Here is a 22,409-nt window from a genome sequence, read left to right as displayed (position 1 = left end):
CATACAGAATATGCTGAGATTTCTTGTCCTCACCAGTTCCTGGGACACCTGTTACTTTTTCATTCACTGAACAAATCAGGCTTACTTATAGCCTCTGCTTTCTATCTACGAATGCACTCACTAGAAATGTTAATATTGTCTATTAAGTGAGGTTTAAAAAAAAAAAAAAAAATTGAAACGGCAGGGGTGCCTGGATAAGCTCAGTCAGTTAAGCGTCCGACCCTTGATCTCAGCTCAGGTCTTAATCTCAGGGTCGTGAGTTCAAGTGCCATGTTGGGCTCCATGCTGGGTGTGGAGCCTACTTAAAAAAAAATGGAAATGGCATATTTTATGTGTTGTTTGGAATATCTGTTCAACTGACACTGCATCTTAGACCTTACCAGCATATACATCAGTATACATCCCGTATCAGTGTATATGCACGTCTCTTTAGTTGCCATACAGTAGTGTATGTCTGTCATAGTTTAATCCCCTATTAAGGTATTTTTTCCTCCCAGTTGTTTAATACTACAAACAATGTTACAATACTCAACAGGCTGTACCAGTCCACTGAAACTGCCCCGACAAGTGTCACTAATGATCCCAAATCATGTTAATTACCTTGCGTGGTATTTTAGAATTCTTTTCTCATGGTAGTGTGTAAATGTTAGGCTATTACAGGTTGGTTCTAGACTCAAGGTACTTCTGATCTCAGCTATCATCTATTAAGTCATGATGACAAATGTTTCTTCAACAGTCTAATTTTGCTATTATTTATTGGAGAAACTCCCAATTCTATGCAATTTTTTTTTTTTTTTGAAATCTTTCCAGGCGGTGATAGGCAAGATTGAAAGCCACCGATCTAGATGCTTGATCTAACTTTTTTTGCACAAAATGTCATTTTTTAAAGGTTTACCTACAGTAAAATTCACCCATATAAATTGTACACTGGTGAATGTTTTGACAATCATGTAACTACCACAGTGAAGAACAGTTTCTTCATTCCCCAAAATTCCCACATTGCTAGTTAAGCTACTCACCCCCAGCCAGCAAGCACTGATGTGTTCCCTGTCCCTATAGTTTGCCTTTTCCAGAATTTCATAGGAATGAAACCCTACAGTAAGTGGCCTACCAAATCCAGTGTCTTTCACTTAAGCACCAATGTACTTAAGGTTCGTCTGTGTTGCTGAGTGTATCAGTAGTTTGTTCCCCTTTACGGCAAAGCAGTTGGCCATTATCCGGGTGTACCACAGGTCTGCTTATCCGTTAGCCAGCTGGAGGACATTTGGGTTGTTTCCCACTTTTTGGCAATTAGGAATAGTCTTAAACGTTCATGTACATGTTTTTGTATGAACCTTGGGTGAATACCTAGAAGTGAAATTACTGGTTATATCGTAAGGGCATGTTTATAAGAAAATGCCAAACTATTTTCCAGGTGTTAGAGCTATGCTGAATCATTCTGCATTCTCACTAGGATTATATAAAAGTTCCAAGTGCTCCACATCATTGCCAGAATTTGTTACTGTCATTTTTTGGTTTTAGCCATCCTAATAGGCATGTAATGGATGAAGTGTGTTAAATCTTTTGTCTGATTTTAAATTTGGTTGGTTGGCTTTCCTTTTGCATTTTGATAATCCTTTATAGTTGCAGAAATAAATCCTTTATCAGATAAGAGGTTTGTAAACTTTTCTCCCAGTTTGCGGCTTGTTTTTTCTATCTTTTAAAGAGCAGGAATTCTTAATTTTGATGAAGTTCGATTTATCGGTCTTTTATGGATTGTGCTTTTGATTCTGTTATCTAAGAAGTCTTTGTGTAAACCATGTTCACAAAGATTTTGTTCCCCTATGGTTTCTCCTCGAAGTTTCATAAGTTTTACACTTAGGTCCATGGTCCATTTTGATTCATTTTTATATGTGGTACAGAGTATGGGTGCAAGTTTACTATTTGTATATGGTTATCTAGTTGTTCAGCACCATCTGTTGAACAACTAAATTACTTTTGCACCTTTGTTGACAATCAGTTGACCATGTATATGTGGTCTATTTCTGGATTTTATTCTATTCTATTGATCTGTATGTCTGTCCTTTCACCAATACCACATTGTCTTGATTACCATAGCTTCATAGTTAAGTCTTGAAATCAGATAGTGTGGGTCTTCCAACTTTTCAAAATTGTTTTAATTATTCTAGTTCCTTTGCATTTTCATATACATTTTGGAACCAGTTTGTTGCACAGATAATTCTGCTGGGACTTTCAGGAATTGGATTGAATATATAGATCAAGTGGAAGAAAACGGACATCTTGAAAATGTCATCCAATTCATGAACATGGAATTTCTCCATTTTCAGTCTTTCCTTCACCAGTGTTGTATAGGTCTCAGGATATGAGTCTTGTACATCTTTTGTCAAAACTTATCCCTAAGTTTGTTTTTTTTTTTTTTTTTAAAGATTTTATTTATTTATTTGACAGAGAGAGACACAGCGAGAGAGGGAATACAAGCAGGGGGAGTGGGAGAGGGAGAAGCAGGCTTCCCGCGGAGCAGGGAGCCCGATGCGGGGCTCGATCCCAGGACCCTGGGATCATGACCTGAGCCGAAGGCAGACGCTTAACGACTGAGCCACCCAGGCGCCCCCCTAAGTTGTTGTTTTGTTTTTTGTTTGTCCAGTATGGGGCTTGAACTCACAACCCTGAGATCAAGACCTGAGCTGAGATCAAGAGCTGGATGCTTACTGACTGTGCCAGTCAGGTACCCCTTGAAGTATTTAATGTTATGGTGCTTTAGAAAATTTTTACTCCTTACTTGTTGCTAGTATATAGAAATAAATTTGATTTTTTTTTAAAGATTTTATTTATTTGACAGAGAGATCACAAGTAGGCAGACAGGCAGGGAGAGAGAGAAGCAGGCTCCCTGCTGAGCACGGAGCCTGATACGGGGCTCGATCCCGGGACCCTGGGATAATGACCTGAACCGAAGGCAGATGCTTAACCGACTGAGCCACCCAGGTGCCCCAAATTTGATTTTTATATATTAGTCATATAACCTTGCTAATCTTATTAGTTCCACTAACATTTTTTAGATTTTGATCTTTCTATAGAGAAAATCATGTGTGAATGGAGACAGTTTTATTTTTTCCTTTTCAGTCTGTATGCCTTCTTTATCTTGCCTTATTATATATGTGAGGGCCTAGAGTTATGTTCAATAGGAGTGGTGAGAGCAGATATCCTTGCCTTGTTCCTGATCTTAATAGTGGACATCTAAATGCCTTCTCTCTAAGTATGATGGTAGCTGCAGATATTTTTGGTATGCAGTCTGGATCAGATTGAGGAAGTTCCTGAGAGGTTTTATCATGAATAAATGTTTTATTTTGTCAAATGTTTTTTCTTCAACTACTGCGATAAATTATCACCTTCACTTTTTAGAAGAGTTTGTATAGAACTGGCATTACAGTTGACTATTGAACAATATGGGTTTGACCTGAATGGGTCAACTTACACTTGATTTTTTTTTGGATGATTTTAATATTTTCATTTATTTTAAGAATACAGTACATAATATATATACAGAATACGTGTTAGTTAGCTGTTTATGTTCTTGGTAGGGTTTCCAGTCAATAGTAGGCTATTAATAGTTAAGTTTTGGGGAGTCAAAAGTTATACACAGATGTTTAACTGCATGGGGCATGGTGTCCTAACCACCATGTTGTGCAAGGGTCAACTGTATCTTCCTTAAGTATTTGGTAGAATTTATCATTGAAGCCATCTGGGGCTATAGTTTCCTTTGAGAGGATGTTTTTAAATTACAAATTCAGTTCACCTAATAGATACAGGGTCACTGAGATTACTTGTTGAGTATGTTTTAGAAGTCTGTGTCTTTCAAGGAAATCATCCATTTCATCCACAGTATTACATTTATTGGCAAAAAGTTGTTTAACCTTCATTATATATTCTTAATATCTGTAGGACCTGTACTGATAGCTCCCATTTCTGATCTTAGTGATTCATCATTTCTTTTTTAATCCTGATTAGTCTGTGCAGAGCTGTATCAATATTTTAAAAATCTTCTCAAAAAACCCTGGTTTTTAGTGGTCTTAATTTTCTTTTTTTTTTTTTTTTTTTAAAGATTTATTTATTTATTTATTTGAGAGAGAATGAGAGAGAGCACATGAGAGGGGGGAGGGTCAGAGGGAGAAGCAGACTCCCTGCCGAGCAGGGAGCCCGATGCGGGACTCGATCCAGGGACTCCAGGACCATGACCTGAGCCGAAGGCAGTCGCTTAACCAACTGAGCCACCCAGGCGCCCAGTGGTCTTAATTTTCTGTATTTTGTCTATTTCACTGATTCCTGCTTTTTGTCTAGTTTAGGGTGAAATCTTAGGTCACTAATTTGGGACCTTTCTTCTTTTCTCACATAAGTATTTTAGTGCTATAAATTTCCCTCTCTTAGCACTGCTCTTGCTGCGTCCCACAAATTTTGGTATGTCAGGCTTTCATTTTCATTTAGTTCAAAATACCTTCTAATTTCTTTTCTTCTTTGACTCATAGAAATATGCAATTTAGTTTGCAAAAATTGGGGGGTTTTCAGGTATCTCTGTTATTGATTTCTGATTTGATTCTGTTGTGGTAAAAGAAAATACATTATTTGAATCCTTTAAAATTTTTTTTATAGTCCTCAATGTGGTCTATCTCGGTAAATGTTCCATGTGCACCTGATGCTCCTGGAGTGTTCTATCAATGTCAGTTAGCCAATTTGGTTGTTCACATCTTGAATATCCTTAGTGATTTTTTTCTGTTTACTTGTTTTATCAATGATGTTGAAATCTCTGGATTATAAATTTCTTTTTCTATTTAGGATTTTATGCCCTGTGACTGGGAAATGACCTTCATTATCAGTGATAATGTTCTTATTAATGATATGAAAGTTGGAGTGGCTACATTAATTACTGTTAGCAGATTATATATAACCTTTTCCATCCTTTTACCTTTTTTAAAAAAACCGCTTTATTGGGATATAGTTCACATACCATACAATTCACCCATTTGAGGTGTACAAGTCCATGGTTTTTAGTATGTTCCTAGAGTTGTGCAATCATTACCACATTTAATTGTTCAATTCAGTACCACATGTGCCCATTAACAGAAACCCGCCATTCCTCCCAGACCTAGGCAATCACTAATCCACTTTGTGCTTCTATAAATTTGCCCATTCTGGACATTTCATATAAATGGCATCATATAATATTTATCCTTTTGTGACTACTTTCACTTACCATAATGTTTTCAGGGTACATCCATATCGTAGCATGTGTCAGTACTTTTTATTAGAGTAATATTCCACCGTATGGACACGCACTTATTCATCAGTTAATGGGATATCTGAGTTATATCCTTTTACTTTAAACTGTGTGTGTCTCGATATTTAAAGTGGGTTACTTGTAAGCAGTAAATAGGTCTTGCTTTTGTGTCCGGTCTTAGAATTTCTACCTTTTAATTGGTATATTTAGACCATATACATTTAATTGCTATTTGTTTGCTAGTTTCCCATGTGTTTTTTTCCTTTTTCCTCCTTTTTCTCTTTCTTTTGAATTGAGTATTCTGACTTGTATTACTGAGTATTCACTTTTTTCCATTTAACTCTTTAATCCAGATGGAATTTATTTGGTTATAAGGTGACTAACACAGGCATATTTTGCTTTATTGTGCTTCACAGATAATGTGTACCAGTGACATTTTCCAATGGGGTTTGTTACTTTGTGTCTTTTGTATCAAATTTTGGTAATTGTCTCAAGATTTCAAAGTTTTTAATTATATTTGTTATGGTGATCTTTGGTGATTATGATTCACTGAAAGCTTAGATAAATGGTTAGCGTATTTTTTAATTAAGGTATGAACACTTTTTTTTAGATATAACTCACACTTAACAGACAATAGTATAGTATAAATGTAACTTTTATATGCACTGGGAAATCCAAAAATTCATTTAACTGGCTTCACTGTAGTGGTCTGGACCTGAACCTACAATATCTCTGAGCTGTGCCTATATTAGAGGGACTGTCAGTCATCTCCTCCAGTTGCTTTTGGGGCTATTGTTGATTTATGTTTCCAGCTTTCACAATCCCATTGGCAGTATCATTGAATCAGATCAAACCTATGCAGTGGTTGGAGAAAACTATCTTTAAATATTTGGTCTTCCTGTTCAGAAACATCAGTATGTCTTTGTTATTCAGGTTAACTGAAGTTTCTACAAGGGATACGTTTACTCAAAGGCATGTGACAGCTTCGTTACTACTGTAACAGAAAATGGAAAAGGCTTTCCATTTTCTAAGAGTTTTGCTGCTTTCTTACTCGTTTTCCCCAACTTTTTACTTTAAAACATTGAACACCCAGTAATCAGTCAATAACATTTTACCACATTTGTTCTCTCTATATAATTTTCTTTTTAGCTGAACCATTTGAAAGTCAGTTGCTCACACTGGGACATTGTACCTCTGAATATTTTAAACATATTCTCCTACATAATCCAGTACTATCATCAATACCAAAGGAATTAAACAGAAATCTAAAGATAAGATTTAACATTGAAGTCCACATTAAATTTTCCCACTTGTCCCAAAAATGTCCTTGATAGCTGTGCTTTTCTGTGCAGGATCCAATCTTTGGGTGTCTTGTCTCTTTAGTCCCCTTCACTCTAGAACAGTACCCTCCCCATCTAACCTCTCCTCATGATACTGACATTGGTTTTTGGTTATGTGTGTTTCTTTCTAAATACGAGCATCACGTAAGGGGCTTTAGGATCGAGTTGTATTCCTAAACACAGCACATGATTCCCAGTGATCTAGTCTTACTGCCTCAAGGACATTGTTTTCTTTCCTTTTCTGGTGCTTCCTGGATACCCCTTCCTTCCACACCTCAGCATCTTGCTTACTTTTCTTCCATTAAGGCCTCATGCAAGCTTCCAAGCTTCCCTCCCCATCACAGACGGAGGCAGATGCTGCCACACAAATCTGTACTAAATAGGACTATCACACTGCATTATACAAAATGTCCATTTCTCCCCTTAGACAAAGAATCCAAAGGACAGAGACACTACCTGTCCCAGACACACACTCTATATCAGTTTAGAAATCCAAATTTTCCTAACAAAAATTTGGATTTTAAATGGAGTAAAAACCATAAAACTCCAGATTTACAGCAGAGTGAACTATAAATGCACGAATAGGAAAAGCAATGAAAATAAATCTAAATCCTTTACTTCCAGCCTTAACGTTCTCCCCCCAGCCCCTGGTTTTTGCTCCACTGGGACTTACTGGTCACTTTTCCCTGGTAGTTCCCATCACTCATGTGAGTACTGAGCATTTCCCATTAACCCCAATTCCAGCATCCTAGGCATTCTGGGATTAATAAAGGCCAAGATTTATGTTAGGCTCACCTTTGAAGGACTGTTGCTGAAGTAGTAGAAAATCTTTTCTCGAGGAGAAAGCATTGTTTCATTTTTATGTGGAGAAATGTAGACAGGATGATTTTGAGATAGCTGTATTCGGCGAGGAGAACCTGTCCTTACAAATGGATAGGGAGAGAGTGGAGGAGCATCCATCTGTTTAAAAAAAAAATCCGTATTCCTAAGAAAGGTAACGAAATTTCTAACCAGGTATTTTTTATGAAAATGGTTGTTTTTATTGAAAGAGTGGAGAGGTATATACTAAAGCAGCAGCTTTCTGAAGAGTAAACAGTAATGTATTAGCAGCCACAATTATACTTAAAGAAAACCATACAAATAACACTTAAGTGCTTATTTTGTGCCAGTCACTGTTTTAAGCATTTTTAATACATTATGGCATTTAATCCCCACAGCAACCCTATAAGCTAGGGTCTACTCCTATTCCCATTTGATACATGAAGAGACAAGAGGCAGAGAGAAAGTTAAGGAACTTGGAAGGTTACCGTAGCTGGTAAGTTTTGGACGTGAATGCATGCACTCGCTCTCCTGTATTACAGTAATTTGTAGGGAACCCAAATACCATCTGGTTTAATGTTTCACAATAAAAAGAAATTCTGTCGGTTAGGCATGTTAATAATCTCTGTTAGAGATTTCCTCAGTTTTATTTAACAAAAAATGATTTCTAAGACTAGCTCAACCTAAGTTATTTCTCCTCCCTGACAAGTGAAAAAAGTACGAAATAATGCCTGTCAAACTTACTACGTTTGCCTGTGAGTACTTCATGGCAAAGGTTTTAATTTGCTTTATGTAGATACTGTTGTAGAACTGAATGAGGTCTCCCCTCTCCTCCTCTTCCATGTCACTGTTGGCACCTGTGAGGCGAGTCGGCGTCGGAGGGGCGCTGCTAGGCTGTGGAGCCGGCAAGGTGCTGCTCGACCTCATGACGGGACTGGAGTCTCTGCTGGCTGCAGCAGGTAGACAGAGGGTGTTCGACAGAAAGACTACTAGTGCACGGTTGTTTTTCAGAAGAAAATTCAGTAAGAGAAAGGCCAACAGCTACCCACTGTACTTGTTTAATGGCAGCAAATGGGCACTCTGTTCTTCATCCCAGGGAGCAAAGCACAGACACGCCTAAGTATTAACTTCACCCCCTGCCATGCAAAGGCTCACCGAGTAGTTTTCACTAATACATTACACCAAATTTTCTAGGACCTGTGCCCTGCATTAAGTGATGCAAATCAACAATTAGGGGTGGTATTTCCATAGCATGCTTTCAGTTGGCACACCAGACTTTTCTGGAACTCAGGCCAAGAAATTCCTGCCTGAAACCTTCTCTAATTTCCCTGGAGAAAAATGCTACGCACAATGTACCTCGAAGCTGTGGGAGGAAGGATCAACAACTTTGCCACTAAATTTAGGATTCTGTTTATTGTTCCAACAAATTTTTTGCCAATATTTTAATATAGTTGTGATTTCATTTAGTAATCCTTCATCTAAAAAACCCTTAGTCTAAAAGGCCTAAAAAGTGAGAAGCTCCTAATTTTGTAAGTGTTCATAAAGACCCTAAACACTTACTTCTGTCTTTGTTTAGTTCTGTTGGAGAATTCTGATGGCTTCTGCTATCACTGCTGCCAGAATTTCTTCTTTTCCTTTTCCCTTTTATCAAAACACTTCTATACACCTTGAGAGAGACCATGAGAAGGGGACAGATTTATTGAGCACATCTTGGACTACAGGACCTTGACATGTTATTAAATTCTCACAGTGGCTTCTATGTAGTAAGAGCTGTTGTCCTCAGGGAGATAAATATATGCAGCCAAGGTCATATATCTGTTAAATAACAGCCGGGATCTACACTGGGGCCTGTCTGGCTTCAAATTTCAACTATGGCCTGTTAATACTATAATACAAAGGGCAGTGCTAGCACCCAACCATAAAATCAAGTTATTCTAAGTCAGATACAAAGATCTTGCATACCTACTCCTTGAGATAAATGAATAGTGTTAAAGATAAAATAAGTTTTAAGTTTTCATTTAATGTTGTCTTGGTTAAATGTATTGTATTCTAAACCAGCCTGAAAGGTACACAAACAACTTCCTAAATTGACATCTATCTTGGGATTATCCAAATTAAGAAGGAATCAAATATTTCACCTCCTCACCTTTTGGAGAAAAGAGGACTTAAACTAATCAAGATATAAAGCTGTCTTTCAGTGATTAAAGAGTATTAAAGACAAGACTTCCTTAACGTAGAATCCTAGTTTTTAGCCTGGAGAAAAGGCCACAGAATCAACTGTGGTTAATTTCTTATATTTATCGAAGACTTTAAGTTTTATTTTTAGCCCTGAGAGAAAATGTAGTTACCTGGCTCCGGGCCTGTGGCTGAGTCCTATAACAACGCATAATATTCTGGAAGGACTTGTCTTCTTTTGTGACCTGTCAAAGAATAAGAGTATTCTGAGAGAGAAATTGATTTCAAAATATTTTGAAGAGCTCTGTGAACCTTCTTCCCAAACTGGTGAAAATCATATAAACAGCCATTTCAAGTCTCTGGAAATGGTCCAAAGGGCATATACAAAATGAACTATTCAGGAAAACCTACTAAAATTCAGTAACAAGAGGAAGTAGGTGGTATCTGAACACAGACCTGGAATAAAAAAGTACAGTTAACAAATGAAAAATTCACCAGAAGGACAAAACAGATCTGAACTGGTGAAGAAAAAAAGAATTAGCAAACTTGGGATAGACTGTGGAACCTGAAGAACACAGAAAAAGGAATGAAGAAAAATTAAGAGCTTCAGGGATCTGTGAACATCATTCAGCACACACAGAGAGAAGCAGAAAAAAATGATAAAGGCTGAAAGCTTCCCAAATTTATTTAAAAAACAGTAACCCACACATCCAGGAAGCTCTAAGAATTCCAAGTATAGGATAAATGCAGACATATAGTAAAAATGCCAAAAACCAAAGAAAGGGAGAAAATCTTGAAAACTCGAGAGAAGGCCAAAAAATAACAAGGCAACTTCTCATCAGAAACTATAGAAGCTAAGAGGTGGTAGAATAACATATTCAAAGTCCTCAAAGTAAAAAACTAAGAATTCAGTGTCCAACAAAGTTATCTTTCAAAAATGAAAAATAAATACAAAATAAATAACAATTTGCTGCTAAAAGACCAATCTTAGAAGAAATACTAAAAGTTCAAACTAAAAGCAAGTGACCTCAGTAATTCAAATACACATTAAAAAAAAAAGAGCCCTGGTAAAGATAATTATGTAACTGTAAAGACAGCATAAAATGTGTATTTATTTCTCCTTAACTGATTTAAAAAGCCATTGTATAAAACAATACATATATAATGTTTTATAGGGCCTAAAACATACAGAAATGTGATATATTTGCCAAGAACAGCACAGAAGAAGGAGGAGGAACGCTGTACTGGGCTAAGGAAATGATTCCAGATGACAACTCAAAACCACAGGAACCAATAAAGAGAATCAGAAATGATGAGATTAACAAAAGATGTACATTGAATATACTTCTTCTCTCAGCTCCTTTAAAAGTCATAGAATTATAAAAGAGCAATGCAATTGTTGGATTTATAACACTTATGGATGTAATATGTATCACAATACACCTCAAAAGATCAAAAGGAAACAGCTACATAGGATACTTCTTTATCTCACTGGAATTAAGTCAATATAAATCTGAAGCTGATTTTGATATAGTTAAGATGCATATGTTGGGGTGGGGAAATTGGGGAGATGTTGGTCAAAGAGTACAAACTTCCAGTTATAAGATGAGTAAGTTTTAGGGATCTAACATCTAGCATTTGACTATAGTTAACAATACCGTATTATATACTTGGAAGTTGCTAAGACAGTTGATTTTCTTTAAGATTTTATTTATTTGACAGAGACACAGCGAGAGAGGGAACACAAGCAGGGGGAGCAGGGAAGGGAGAAGCAGGCTTCCCACGGAGCAGGGGGCTCGATCCCAGGACCAGGCAGATGCTTAACGACTGAGCCACCCAGGCGCCCCATAGCAGTCAAGAGAGTTGATCTTTGGATAGACTCCTACCTCCTACCATGTATAAAAGTTACTCAAAATGGATCAAAGACCTAAATGTAAGAGATAAACTATAAAACTCTTAGAAGAAAACAGATAAATATTCATGACCTTGGATTTGGCAGTGTGTATTCTTAAATATGACAGCAAAAGTACAAGCAACAAAGAAAAAAATAGACTTAATCAAAATTAAAAACTACTACGGTTCAAATAACACTATCAAGTAAGTGCAAAAACACACAGAATGAGAGAAAATATTTGCAAATATCTGATAAGAGAGTTGCATCCAGAATGTATAAAGAACTATGGCCCAATTGCAAAAAAGCACAATCCAAATAAAAAAATTGGCAAAGGATTTAAACTAGTATTTCACCAAAGAAGATAAACAAATGACCAGTAAACAAATGATTGGGATGGCCAGAATCAAAAACTCAAATAACAACCAATAAGCACACTAAAAGATACTCAACATCAATAGTCATTAGGGAAATATATGTCAAAACCACCAGAATGTATCAATCAATACTCACTGGGATGAATATAATAATAGAAAAGAAGCTGGCAAGGATGTAGAAAAATCAGAACTCTCTCATGCACTGCTGGTGGGAATGTAAAATGGTGCAGCTGCCGTGAAAAATATGGCAAATTTCTCAAAAAATTAAACAGAATTACCATATGACCCAGCAATTCCACTTTTGGGTCTATACAAAAAGAATGAAACTAAAAACTTGAAGAGATATTCATACACTCATGTTCATAGTAGCATTATTCACAATAGCTAAAAAGTGGAAGCTACCCAAGTGGGCATCAATGGATGAACGGATAAACAAAATGTGGTATGTCCATACAATGGAAGCTCATTCAGCCTTAACAAGGGAGAAAATTACAACTCATGCTACAACACGGATATATCTTGAGGACATTATACTAACTGAAATAAACCAGTCATAAAAAGACAAATACTGTATGACTCCTAGAGGCACCTGAGATAGTCAAATTCATAGAAAAAGAAAGTAGAATGGTGGGTGCCAGGAGCTAGTGGGAGGGGGAATGCAGACAACCTACTCAGTAAGTAGTTTTACTCTGCAGGGATGGAAATGTTTTGGAACAAGACAAAGATTGGGTGTATAATATTGGGAATGTACTAAATACCACTGAATTGTTCACTTAAAAAATGGCTGACTTATGTTATGTGAATTTCACCTCAATAAGTTATTTTAGAAAACAATGTCTGATAATAAAAAGTGCTGATGAGGGGCTCCTGGGTGGCTCAGTAAGTTAAGCATCTGCCTTTGGCTCAGGCCATGATCCCAGGGTCCTGGGATAGAGCCCTGCACCAGGTTCCTTGCTCAGCGGGGAGCCTTCTTCTCCCTCTCCCTCTGCCTGCCACTCCCCCTGCTTGTGCTCTGTCAAATAGGTAAGATCTTAAAAAAAAAAAAGTGCTGATGAAAAGGTGGAAAAATGAGGACCTTCATACACTGCTGGTGGAAGTACAAAATGGTGCAGGGACTTTGGAAAAATAGTCTGGCAGTTCCTCAGTGGTTAAACACAGTATATGACCTAGCTAGCAATCCACTCTTGGGTACATACCAAAGAGAAATGAAAACATGTCCACACAAAAACTTGTACACAAATGTTCATGACAGCATTATTCATAATAGCCAAAAAGTGAAAATACCCAGATGACCATGATCTGATGCATAAACAAAATATCATATATTCATACAATGGAATATTATGTTCTAAAATTTACTGTGGTGATGGTTGCACATATCTGTAAATGTACTAAAATGTACTAAAATCCAGAGTTGTACATTTTAAATGAGTGAATTAAAGGGTGCCTGGGTGGCTCAGTTGGTTAAGCGTCCTAACTCTTGATCTCAGCTCAGGTCTTGATCTCAGTGTTGTGAGTTCAAGCCCCGCAATGGGCTCCATGCTGGGTGTGGGGCCTACTTAAAAATGAATGAATGGAGTGAATTATATCTCAATAAAACTGTTAAAAGTGTTCTGAGAGTACGGAAGTGGCATCTTTACTTTTTCCTTTTATATTCCAAATGGTACTCACCTTTGCCATCACATAAATGGCACACATCAACAACTGGTCCAGATGTCTGTCCATCATAAGTTCAGGACACTGAATTATGGAGAATTCAAAGCAGGTCCAGATTTTTTTCCTCAGTTCATCTGAAATATCCAGTTTAGCACAAAGATCCCGAAGGCGGACACCTGCCAAGTGGTAAACCTGGTAGATAAACAGAAACATTTCAAACTTTGTTTACCTAACACTTATATTTCCCAAGCTTCTGCTCTGGTAAGGGTATAGGAAAAATTACCTTTCTAAAGAAAAGCGATAAAGAGCTGGTCTTCCTGGGTCTAATACTGCTGCCAGTTAAAGGTGGGCCTTGTTTCTGCTGGTGTCCACCTGGGGAAATCTGTTGAATGGCCACCTGACCAGGGACTTGCAAGGTTGTTCCTGTCACCTGTTGAGAGCTCAAACTTCCAGCCAGGGCCTGAGCACTCAGGGGCTGGATGGAGCCAGTCACAGCTTGTGCCTGCCCTGTGACATTGACCTGGACTGGGAAGAATGTTATCCCTCCATTTTCATTCGCAATACCTACAGTTTGTTAGGGAGAAAATGAGGAGGATGAAAGGTTCTCCAGGCATAGGTTTCCAATTTCCCCCCTCCCAGCCTCCTTCCCCGCTCCACTCTTCTCTCATATTGTCATTCCAGCCAAATCTCAAGTGACTTTCCAATAAATGCCACCAAGAAAGAACTCAATATCCAACTTCCTTACCTTGTACAGGAATGGTCACTGTTTGTCCATTGTTGGCTGTGACGGTGGCTGTTGCCATGGTGACCAAAGTCTGTCCAGGAACTGGCGTGACAGGAACAGCATCTCCAGATACATTCTGCACAGGGACAGCATTGACTAGGGGTTGTGGGGGAATGCGCCCAGGTGTCCCTCCGTCAGAGGGGTTATCATTCTCAACAAACAGCCGCCTTCTGGTCGAGCTGGCTGTTGGGGAGCTGTATCTGTCATACAGTGTGGCTGGAGATGTTAGGCCTAGAGTCAACAACAACAACGACAAATCAAACAAACGGTTTAACTCAAGGAAACTCAGACCTAACTTCTGAATCCAAGCTCTTAAGTTCAAAACTGATCAGTGTCTGAAATACTTCATAAAAATCACAGGAGTCATATCATAGCTACATTCAACTAATGAAAACTCAACCAGACACTATTAAGAGCAAAATTTAAACACAGGAATTTTTCTCTATTTGTTTCACAGTGCTCCCTACTTTATTCCAGCTTTGGCTAAATCAAACCAAACTCTGCCCTCTACTGCTACAGAACCTTGATGACTTAAGAGCAATTTAAAGAATTACTCTATTTTCCTACAATACTTTTGACCATATTCAATTTCTACCTAACACTCACATACAATGTGATTTTACTGTAAAGCCACTACTCAACAAGGGGACTTGATATTACTATGATTTCATCTGGGAGCATTTCACCCCAGTTTTATTAGTTTTCATCTTTGTCCTTTTTCCACATACAGAAAATTACTAACACTCAGTAATGTTCTTCAGCAAGAATGGATATATGTGTTTTGGACTCAATTAAGCTTAGTTTATTATAGTTTTTAAATTTTACTCAGATATAATTCACATATATTTTAATCACTTAAATTGTACACTTCAATGGTTTTTGGTATATTACATTATTAGTTTCTTTAATATAAATGTATATAACATGTAATATGCCATTTTAACCATTTTTATGTGTACAATTCAGTGGCATTAATTCCATTCACAATGTTGTGCAACCATCACCGCTATTTCCAAAACTTCTTCACCATCATAAATAGAAACAAACTCTGTAACCTTCATGACACGGTCTGTTGTTAAATATTCACAACAGTGGCTGACAGTGCCTGAATTTTCAAGCAGCATGTTCAACAACACATCAGTAGGTTTTTTAAATTAAAAAATGTATGTAGGGAGGTCATAAGGGGATTGACAGGAGTAGTCCTGACAGTCTACAGCTTAACGTTTAAATTTCTCAATGGTACAAAAGCCAATAAACTGACTAGATTTGTATTTGGAACAAAGCTGCAGTTGGAAAGAATGCATTATGATCATTATCTTGTAATGCATTAAGAGACCTTGAAATTGGAAAAGTGATGAGTACAAAGAAAATGAAATATAAAGTCAAGTTCTAATCCACAGACTAGGGAAGGAAAAACTACAGATACAGGACTGAGGAAGACCGGCTGTCAGATCTGTGGGTCTTAGGTGGATAAAAGCAGAAAAATAGTTAGGCCATTATGACACCTCTTCCAAGAAATCAGGACATTTTCATAGAGATCATCCATATTTATTGAGTATGCACTGACATAAAGTGATTCCTGATTTTAAAACTGATCTTTCGTCTACAGCCAGTGCTTATCAATTACATTAAGAGGTTGATCTAGAAACAACAATATCCTTCTAATGGCATCTAAGGATTTAGAACTCTCTAAATTTACAGAATCACTTTTTAAAAAGCAGTTTTGTCTCAACTATGTAAACTTAAACCTTGAACCTGGAAGATGTTACAAATAGCTGCCTGATGGGGAGCCTGGCTGGCTCAGCCCACAGGGCATATGACTCTTTTTTTTTTTTTTAAAGATTTTATTTATTTATTTGAGACAGAGAGAGAGAGCACATGAGAGGGGTGAGGGTCATAGGGAGAAGCAGGCTCCCTGCCGAGCAGGGAGCCCGATGCGGGACTCGATCCAGGGACTCCAGGATCATGACCTGAGCCGAAGGCAGTCGCTTAACCAACTGAGCCACCCAGGCGCCCCAGGGCATATGACTCTTGATCTTGGGGTTCTGAGTTCGAGCCCCATGATGGGCACAGAGATTACTTTTTTTAAAAAGCTGCCTAAATATAACCAGATGAATAGTGAAACTTCTCTTTTCTGTACTTCTTGGGCCAGCGCTGCTGTCATATTAACCAGGATAGCACAGCTCGACTGACAAGAGTCAAAGCTGAACTCGCTCTGGCCATTCAGTACTTTTAACTCACTTGCTTGTCTATACCTAATTGCATCATACAGCTCTGTAGCCCGGTGATGGGTGTTCAGGAGGGCACATATTGCAATGAGCACTGGGTGTTATATGCAAATAATAAATCATGGAACACTACATCAAAAACTAATGAAGTACTGTATGGTGACTAACATAACATAATAAAAAAAAATTTAAAAGAAGCTTTTCTGTTTTGTTTTTTTAAGATTTATTTGAGAGAGCGCGCGCACACATGAGCAGGGGGAGGGGCAGAGGGAGAGAAACTCAAGCAGACTCTATGCCAAGTGTGGAGCCCAACTCGGGGCTCAATCCCACAACCCCAAGATCATGACCTGAGGCAAAATCAAGAGTTGGACGTTCAACTAACTGAGCCACCCAGGTGCCCATCTTCTGATTTTAGAAGAAATACATAATCATCTTAAAAACTTTACAGAAAGCACCTGGAATTCTATCATCCAATAATAATTGTTCTTAATAGTTTGGTTTTTCCATTTCAGCCCTTCTATATGCTTATATGTAAACACACACTTCAAATGTAAGAATCACGTTAATATATAGCATTCTCTTTTTATAGTCACTTGTTATTACATGCATCTTCCTGTGTTCTTAAATATTCTTCAAAAGCATTACTTTTAAGTGATCCATGTGGTACTATAATGCACAAAATAGTTCTTCTATATAAACTCTATTAACTTCACTTGTAGTTTTAGATAGAATTTCAATTCCCAGATATTAGGCTCCCAAATATTCCCCCTAGTATTTTAAACTTACTTCTTCCAAGTCCTCCAGTATCAGCGCGAACTTCACTCACTCTTCTGGGAGTCAAAGGAGAGCCAGTAATACAAATATCTTCTGCTCTTTCCAGATTCTGAGGTGGCATAACCTATAAAGAATGATATACGCAATGTCTTACTCAAAAAGGCATTTTCATTAGAAATACAGTCACAATCTAAGGCAAAAGAAAACTTGGCTCACCAGTTACTCAACCTAAATAAAATCAGCTGTCTTTTCCATTTTCATACTGAAGTTGAAAAAAAAAGTCTGGCAGGCTTAAAAAATTCAAAGCTAATAGCTGAATACTAAATATGAATCAGTCTTCATTACTGATTTAGAGAATCAGAATACCAACCATTCTAATGTATAGAAACTTGACTAGAAAATTAAGAGAGAACACTGAATTCTTACTCTGGCACTGAAACCGTAGGGCAATCACACATTATTTCTGACTCATAGACTCAGGGGTTTCTTCTTAGATACAGGGGTGACTGTACCATTTTAAACGCAACTGCCACCCTCCCACTTCCCATAACAAAGACACTAAATTTAATTGCTCTCAATGAAACAAGAATATAAACAGACTAGTTACTGATGTACTTTTGTTATAGAAAGATGTTAAGGTATTTTCACAAACCTCTTCACAAGTAGGAACTCTGTTTTCATTGTCTCTAATTCTGTCCCAGAGTGGAGACTCTGGTTTCCATGCCAAATGATCCAAGATCTGTTCTTCAATCTGATTAAGGTGTTTAACCACCTCTCTACAAAGACCATCTTCTGCTCTAATGAATACTTCTATCACCTGAAATTTAAAAAAAAATGCCCTGCTTTAATAATTATTTTTGTCACCAAAAACTTGTTTATTAAGTGTGAAGCAAAATGGGTAAATTTTTTTTTTTACATATTTATAGATCAACAGATAATTCATCAAAAATTACAAATCTAAATAATAGTACTATTTTGAAACAGCTGGTCTTCCTTTCACTGTCTTTATAAATAACTATTATTTAAAATTCATGTAGGAATTACAGAAAATCTTTTGTATAATGGCATATTTTAAACATTTTTCAAAGAAAAAAGATGCCTTTTCTATTAAAGCTGAAAAATATTACTCTTAACATTTCACATTTAAAAACTCTAGGGGCACCTGGCTGCCTCAGTTGGCAGAGCATCTGACTCTTACTCTCAGGATTGTGAGTTCAAACCCCACGTTAGGTGTAGAGATTACTTAAAAAAATAATAAATACATAAATAAGTAAATAAATAAATAAAACAAAAAGTCTAAACATTCAATCCATGCCACTAAAAAAACTGATTTTTGACTACTGTATTAGAATTAAGATAAACCCATACACTAAACTGATATCAAGACAAAAACAATTACCACCAAGTCATTGCCATCACTCTGCACTTCTATATAACATGTGAAAGAGAATTTTTTTCTCCTGAAAGACACTTTTCAATGTTATTTCCATAAAATAAAAAAAGGTTGGGGCACCTGAGTGGCTCAGTCAGGTAAGCATCTGTCTCGATTTAAGCTCAGGTCTTGATCTCAGCGTTGTGAATTCAAGCCTGGCGTTGGGCTCCACGCTGGGTGTGGAGCCTACTTAATTAAAATATAAAATTTAAAAAGGTTGTTATATAAGATTAGCTACTGATTTGTTTGCTACTTTTTTTAAAGGCTTCCTAGCCAATAAAATGAAAGTATTCTAAAAGCCTATAGCAGATAAAAGGAAGAATCAAATGAAGCTTTTACCCCAAATAGGTCTTTATACTATCTGAGAAGAATTTAAATAGTTCTTAAGACTCTTCTATTTCTTCTCCCCAGATAGAGTAAAAACTACTAAATATATTATTAAAAAGAGAAGAGATGTACTTAGGTAGCAAAATGAATTAGCTGGCTAACAACAGGAAGTTGGTTGCATCTACAATTTCTTTATCAGTATCAGATTTTTAAAAATACCTTATAAAAATGATAAAGTGGCACATCAAATATTTCAGTAATAAATGGAAAACTCCCAGGAGGCTTATAAGAAAAAGTGACGACCTCAAGGCAGCAGGCCAAAAGCGATCTATGGAATGCATCTTGTTCCAGAATGCCCTATAAAACAAAGTTATTAACATTTAGAAATATTAGCCTACTCTAACAAAGACATTTCCTACTCAGTAAAGTTAAATAAAAATATCAAAGGAAGTCTTATTTTCTGAGTTAGTGAGAAGTATGTGCTTACTTTCTTACAGAACTTTTCTTAGCGTAATAAGCCCATGTTTTAGCAAAACAAGTATTACAAGAATGTAAGAGAACTTTCAAAAATCTTACATATTGTGAAATGTAGCTGATAAAAAATTATATCCCTAACAAAAATATACATACGCCCTGCTGCTTAGGGGAATAATAATGTGGAAAGAGGTTACAAAACAGTATTTACAGTTATAGGCCACTGTCAGAAAAAAGACAGCTGGAAGGCAGGTGACTGGCTAGATGGTCATGGGCCACAAGTGAACATACTCCTCTCAGGAGACATAATCACATTCCCCCCCCTTTTTTTGGCTATTAATTTCTCAAATCTGTACATAAACATTTACTATTTTTGAATTAAAAAGTTACTTAGACACCAGAAACATAGGCAACAGGAGAAAAAAGCATAATTTGGGCTTCATCAAAATTAAAACCTGTTGTCTATCAAAGGACACTATCAATGAAGTAAAGACACAACCCACAGAATGGGAGAAAATATTTGCAAATCATATATAAGGATACATAAAGAACTCCTACAACTTGACCAAAAAAAAAAGGCAAACAATTATATACTGTTGATTATGAATAATATTCTGAATACTATTCAGCCTTAAAAAGGAATGAAATTCTGACATGCTAAAACACAGATGAACCTTGAATACACCAGGCCAAGTGAAATACGTGGGACACAAAAGAACAAATACTATATGATTATACCTAGAACAGGTTAATTTGTGGAGACAGAAAGTAGAGTAGAGATTACCAGGAGCTCAAGGGAAGTGAGAATGGGGAGTCATTGCTTAATGGGTACAGACTTTCAGTTGGGGATGATGAAAAAGTTCTAAACATGGCTGGTGGTGAGGGTTGCACAACACCATGAATGTACTTAATGCCACTGAATTGTACACTTAAAAATGCTTAAAATGGTAAGTTTTATGTTATGTATATTTTACTACAATAAAAAATTGTTTTAGTAAGTTTCTTGGCTGGGTGTGAAGGTATCCACTTATCATCAGCCGTAAACTGCAACTGTTTTATATACCCTCCTGTATGTGTTTCAAAATTTAAAAATTTGTCTTAACAGCCTTTTAAATTCCTACACCCATAATTTCATGTATAAAAAAGAAATGTAAATAGTTACATGAAATTAGAACAATTATCGGTCAGTTTTACAATTTTTTCTAAAATAGTTTTTAAAAAGCATTTTTGTGTCATTAAAAGTAAATACTTATTTCAAAATCAATTTATATTTCTTGACTAGTAAAATCTAGAAAAAATAATTTTCTTAGTCAAAGAGCAATGGCTGAATATTTATGTTAAAGTCCTACTTAGTCAATAGTCAACTTATTCTTGCTATACAAGGTTTGTTCGGGGAATGTGCCGGTTAATAAGTCCATGCATTCTAAAAACTCAATTTACCTTAAGTCTGAATGTTTCAGTCTTTGACTATGGAGTCTTACTGCCCACAGAAGCCGTGAGTTCTAGTGCATGGCCTACCACACTGAGAAACACTAAGGGGGGGACCGGAGGCGAAGACAGGAGTTTCCTCAGCTGCCAATCTTATTCCCTCAAAGCTACGGTTTTATCTTTGTTTGGTTTAGTCTGGGTTTTGTATGGGTAGGGCTAAAAGGAAACTACATTTTCTTGTGCTGACCAATACATTGGTGATTTACTCACAGATAAATCCATGTCTCCCAGTCTTTTCTGTTCCTGTTCAATAACAGATTCTAATACTTTATAGTAAAGCATCTCTGCAAAACGAAAATATTTGCTGGCAATTTCTGCACAAATAAAAGACAAGAGTCATATGCAAAGAACATATTGTAGAAAGTGAGTCTACCCCATTCCCTGCCCACAAAAGAAAATTTAAAAACCAACCAATTACTTCATATATATGCACTTCCTATAGCTGCTACACCAATCATTCCTAAGATTTCTTAATTTTCTTCATGGTAGCCACAGTAACACTAACATTTTTCTAAAACTGTGAAATGAAATTTTTTTTAAGAAGATTTTATTTATTTATTTGACAGCGAGAGAGGGAGACAAGCAGGGGGACCGGCAGGCAGAGAGAAAGGGAGAAGCAGACTCCCCGTTGAGCAAGGAGCCTGATGTGGGACTTGATCCCAAGACCCTGGGATCATGACCTGGGCCTAAGGCAGACACTTAACCAACTGAGCCACCCAGGCGCCCCTGTGAAATGAAATTTGCACTTAAAAACTATAATAGCGTTCCATTAAGAGTCATGCTTTTTTTTTTTTTTTTTTTGGTAAGTTTGAACTGAGCAGCTCTATGCTAAGAGGTATATATAATTGGTTTACTATTCTACTCATACTTGGTTCTAATTCATGACATCAGACAACTTCTAGAACAGGTATGGGCATAAAACAGTTATATCTTCTGAACTCATTCTTAATATTTTGAAGAATCACTATACTCCTAAATTTAATAATACCCAGTCTACAAATGAAACTAAAGATTTTGCAAACAAAGTACCAGGCATCGGTCTACATTTTCTCTTATGGAGACGGGCCCAGAAACCACTTGGTTAACAGAAAAATTGGACATCCATATTGTAGCCCTCAATCTAAAGTCCTAAATCTATTCTTCATATTTCTGATTCACTTACCAAGAAAGGACTCCATGTACTTAAACATCAAAGATGAGAACAAGATGGACAGTATTAAGCCTTACCTTTAGAATTACTGAAATCCTCATCTGGCTGGCAATGCTGAGAATATATTTCATACATTTCTTTCAGTCTGTTGGCAATGGCCTGTGTTGGATCTCTGGAACACGTCCTAAAAAAAAAAAAAAAGAGTAAGAAATTATCCAACTTAAA

At 36.8% G+C, this 22,409-nt stretch overlaps 1 protein-coding gene across 2 annotated transcripts in view; it reads right to left on the bottom strand.

Moving 5' to 3' along the window:
- The window catches only part of RBL2 (RB transcriptional corepressor like 2), a 49,505-nt gene that overhangs the window by 2,850 nt on the left and 24,246 nt on the right, over positions 1 to 22,409 (bottom strand). For both annotated transcript variants that reach the window (XM_032424116.1, XM_032424117.1), the window contains exons 10-21: positions 22,262 to 22,368; positions 21,245 to 21,348; positions 19,292 to 19,429; positions 17,966 to 18,130; positions 17,326 to 17,437; positions 14,273 to 14,542; positions 13,811 to 14,091; positions 13,543 to 13,719; positions 9,777 to 9,848; positions 8,989 to 9,094; positions 8,173 to 8,378; positions 7,405 to 7,569 (exon numbers count right to left, since the gene is read on the bottom strand). In XM_032424116.1, the coding sequence (XP_032280007.1) occupies positions 7,405 to 7,569; positions 8,173 to 8,378; positions 8,989 to 9,094; positions 9,777 to 9,848; positions 13,543 to 13,719; positions 13,811 to 14,091; positions 14,273 to 14,542; positions 17,326 to 17,437; positions 17,966 to 18,130; positions 19,292 to 19,429; positions 21,245 to 21,348; positions 22,262 to 22,368 (1,903 nt within the window). The remainder of the gene's footprint in view (positions 1 to 7,404; positions 7,570 to 8,172; positions 8,379 to 8,988; positions 9,095 to 9,776; positions 9,849 to 13,542; positions 13,720 to 13,810; positions 14,092 to 14,272; positions 14,543 to 17,325; positions 17,438 to 17,965; positions 18,131 to 19,291; positions 19,430 to 21,244; positions 21,349 to 22,261; positions 22,369 to 22,409) is intronic.

This window comes from Phoca vitulina, unplaced genomic scaffold, assembly GCF_004348235.1.
Source record: "Phoca vitulina isolate PV1807 unplaced genomic scaffold, GSC_HSeal_1.0 scaffold30, whole genome shotgun sequence".
NCBI lineage: Eukaryota > Metazoa > Chordata > Mammalia > Carnivora > Phocidae > Phoca > Phoca vitulina.
The sequence above is the reverse complement of the archived record's forward strand: the minus strand, read 5'-3'. Positions and strand labels throughout refer to the sequence as shown.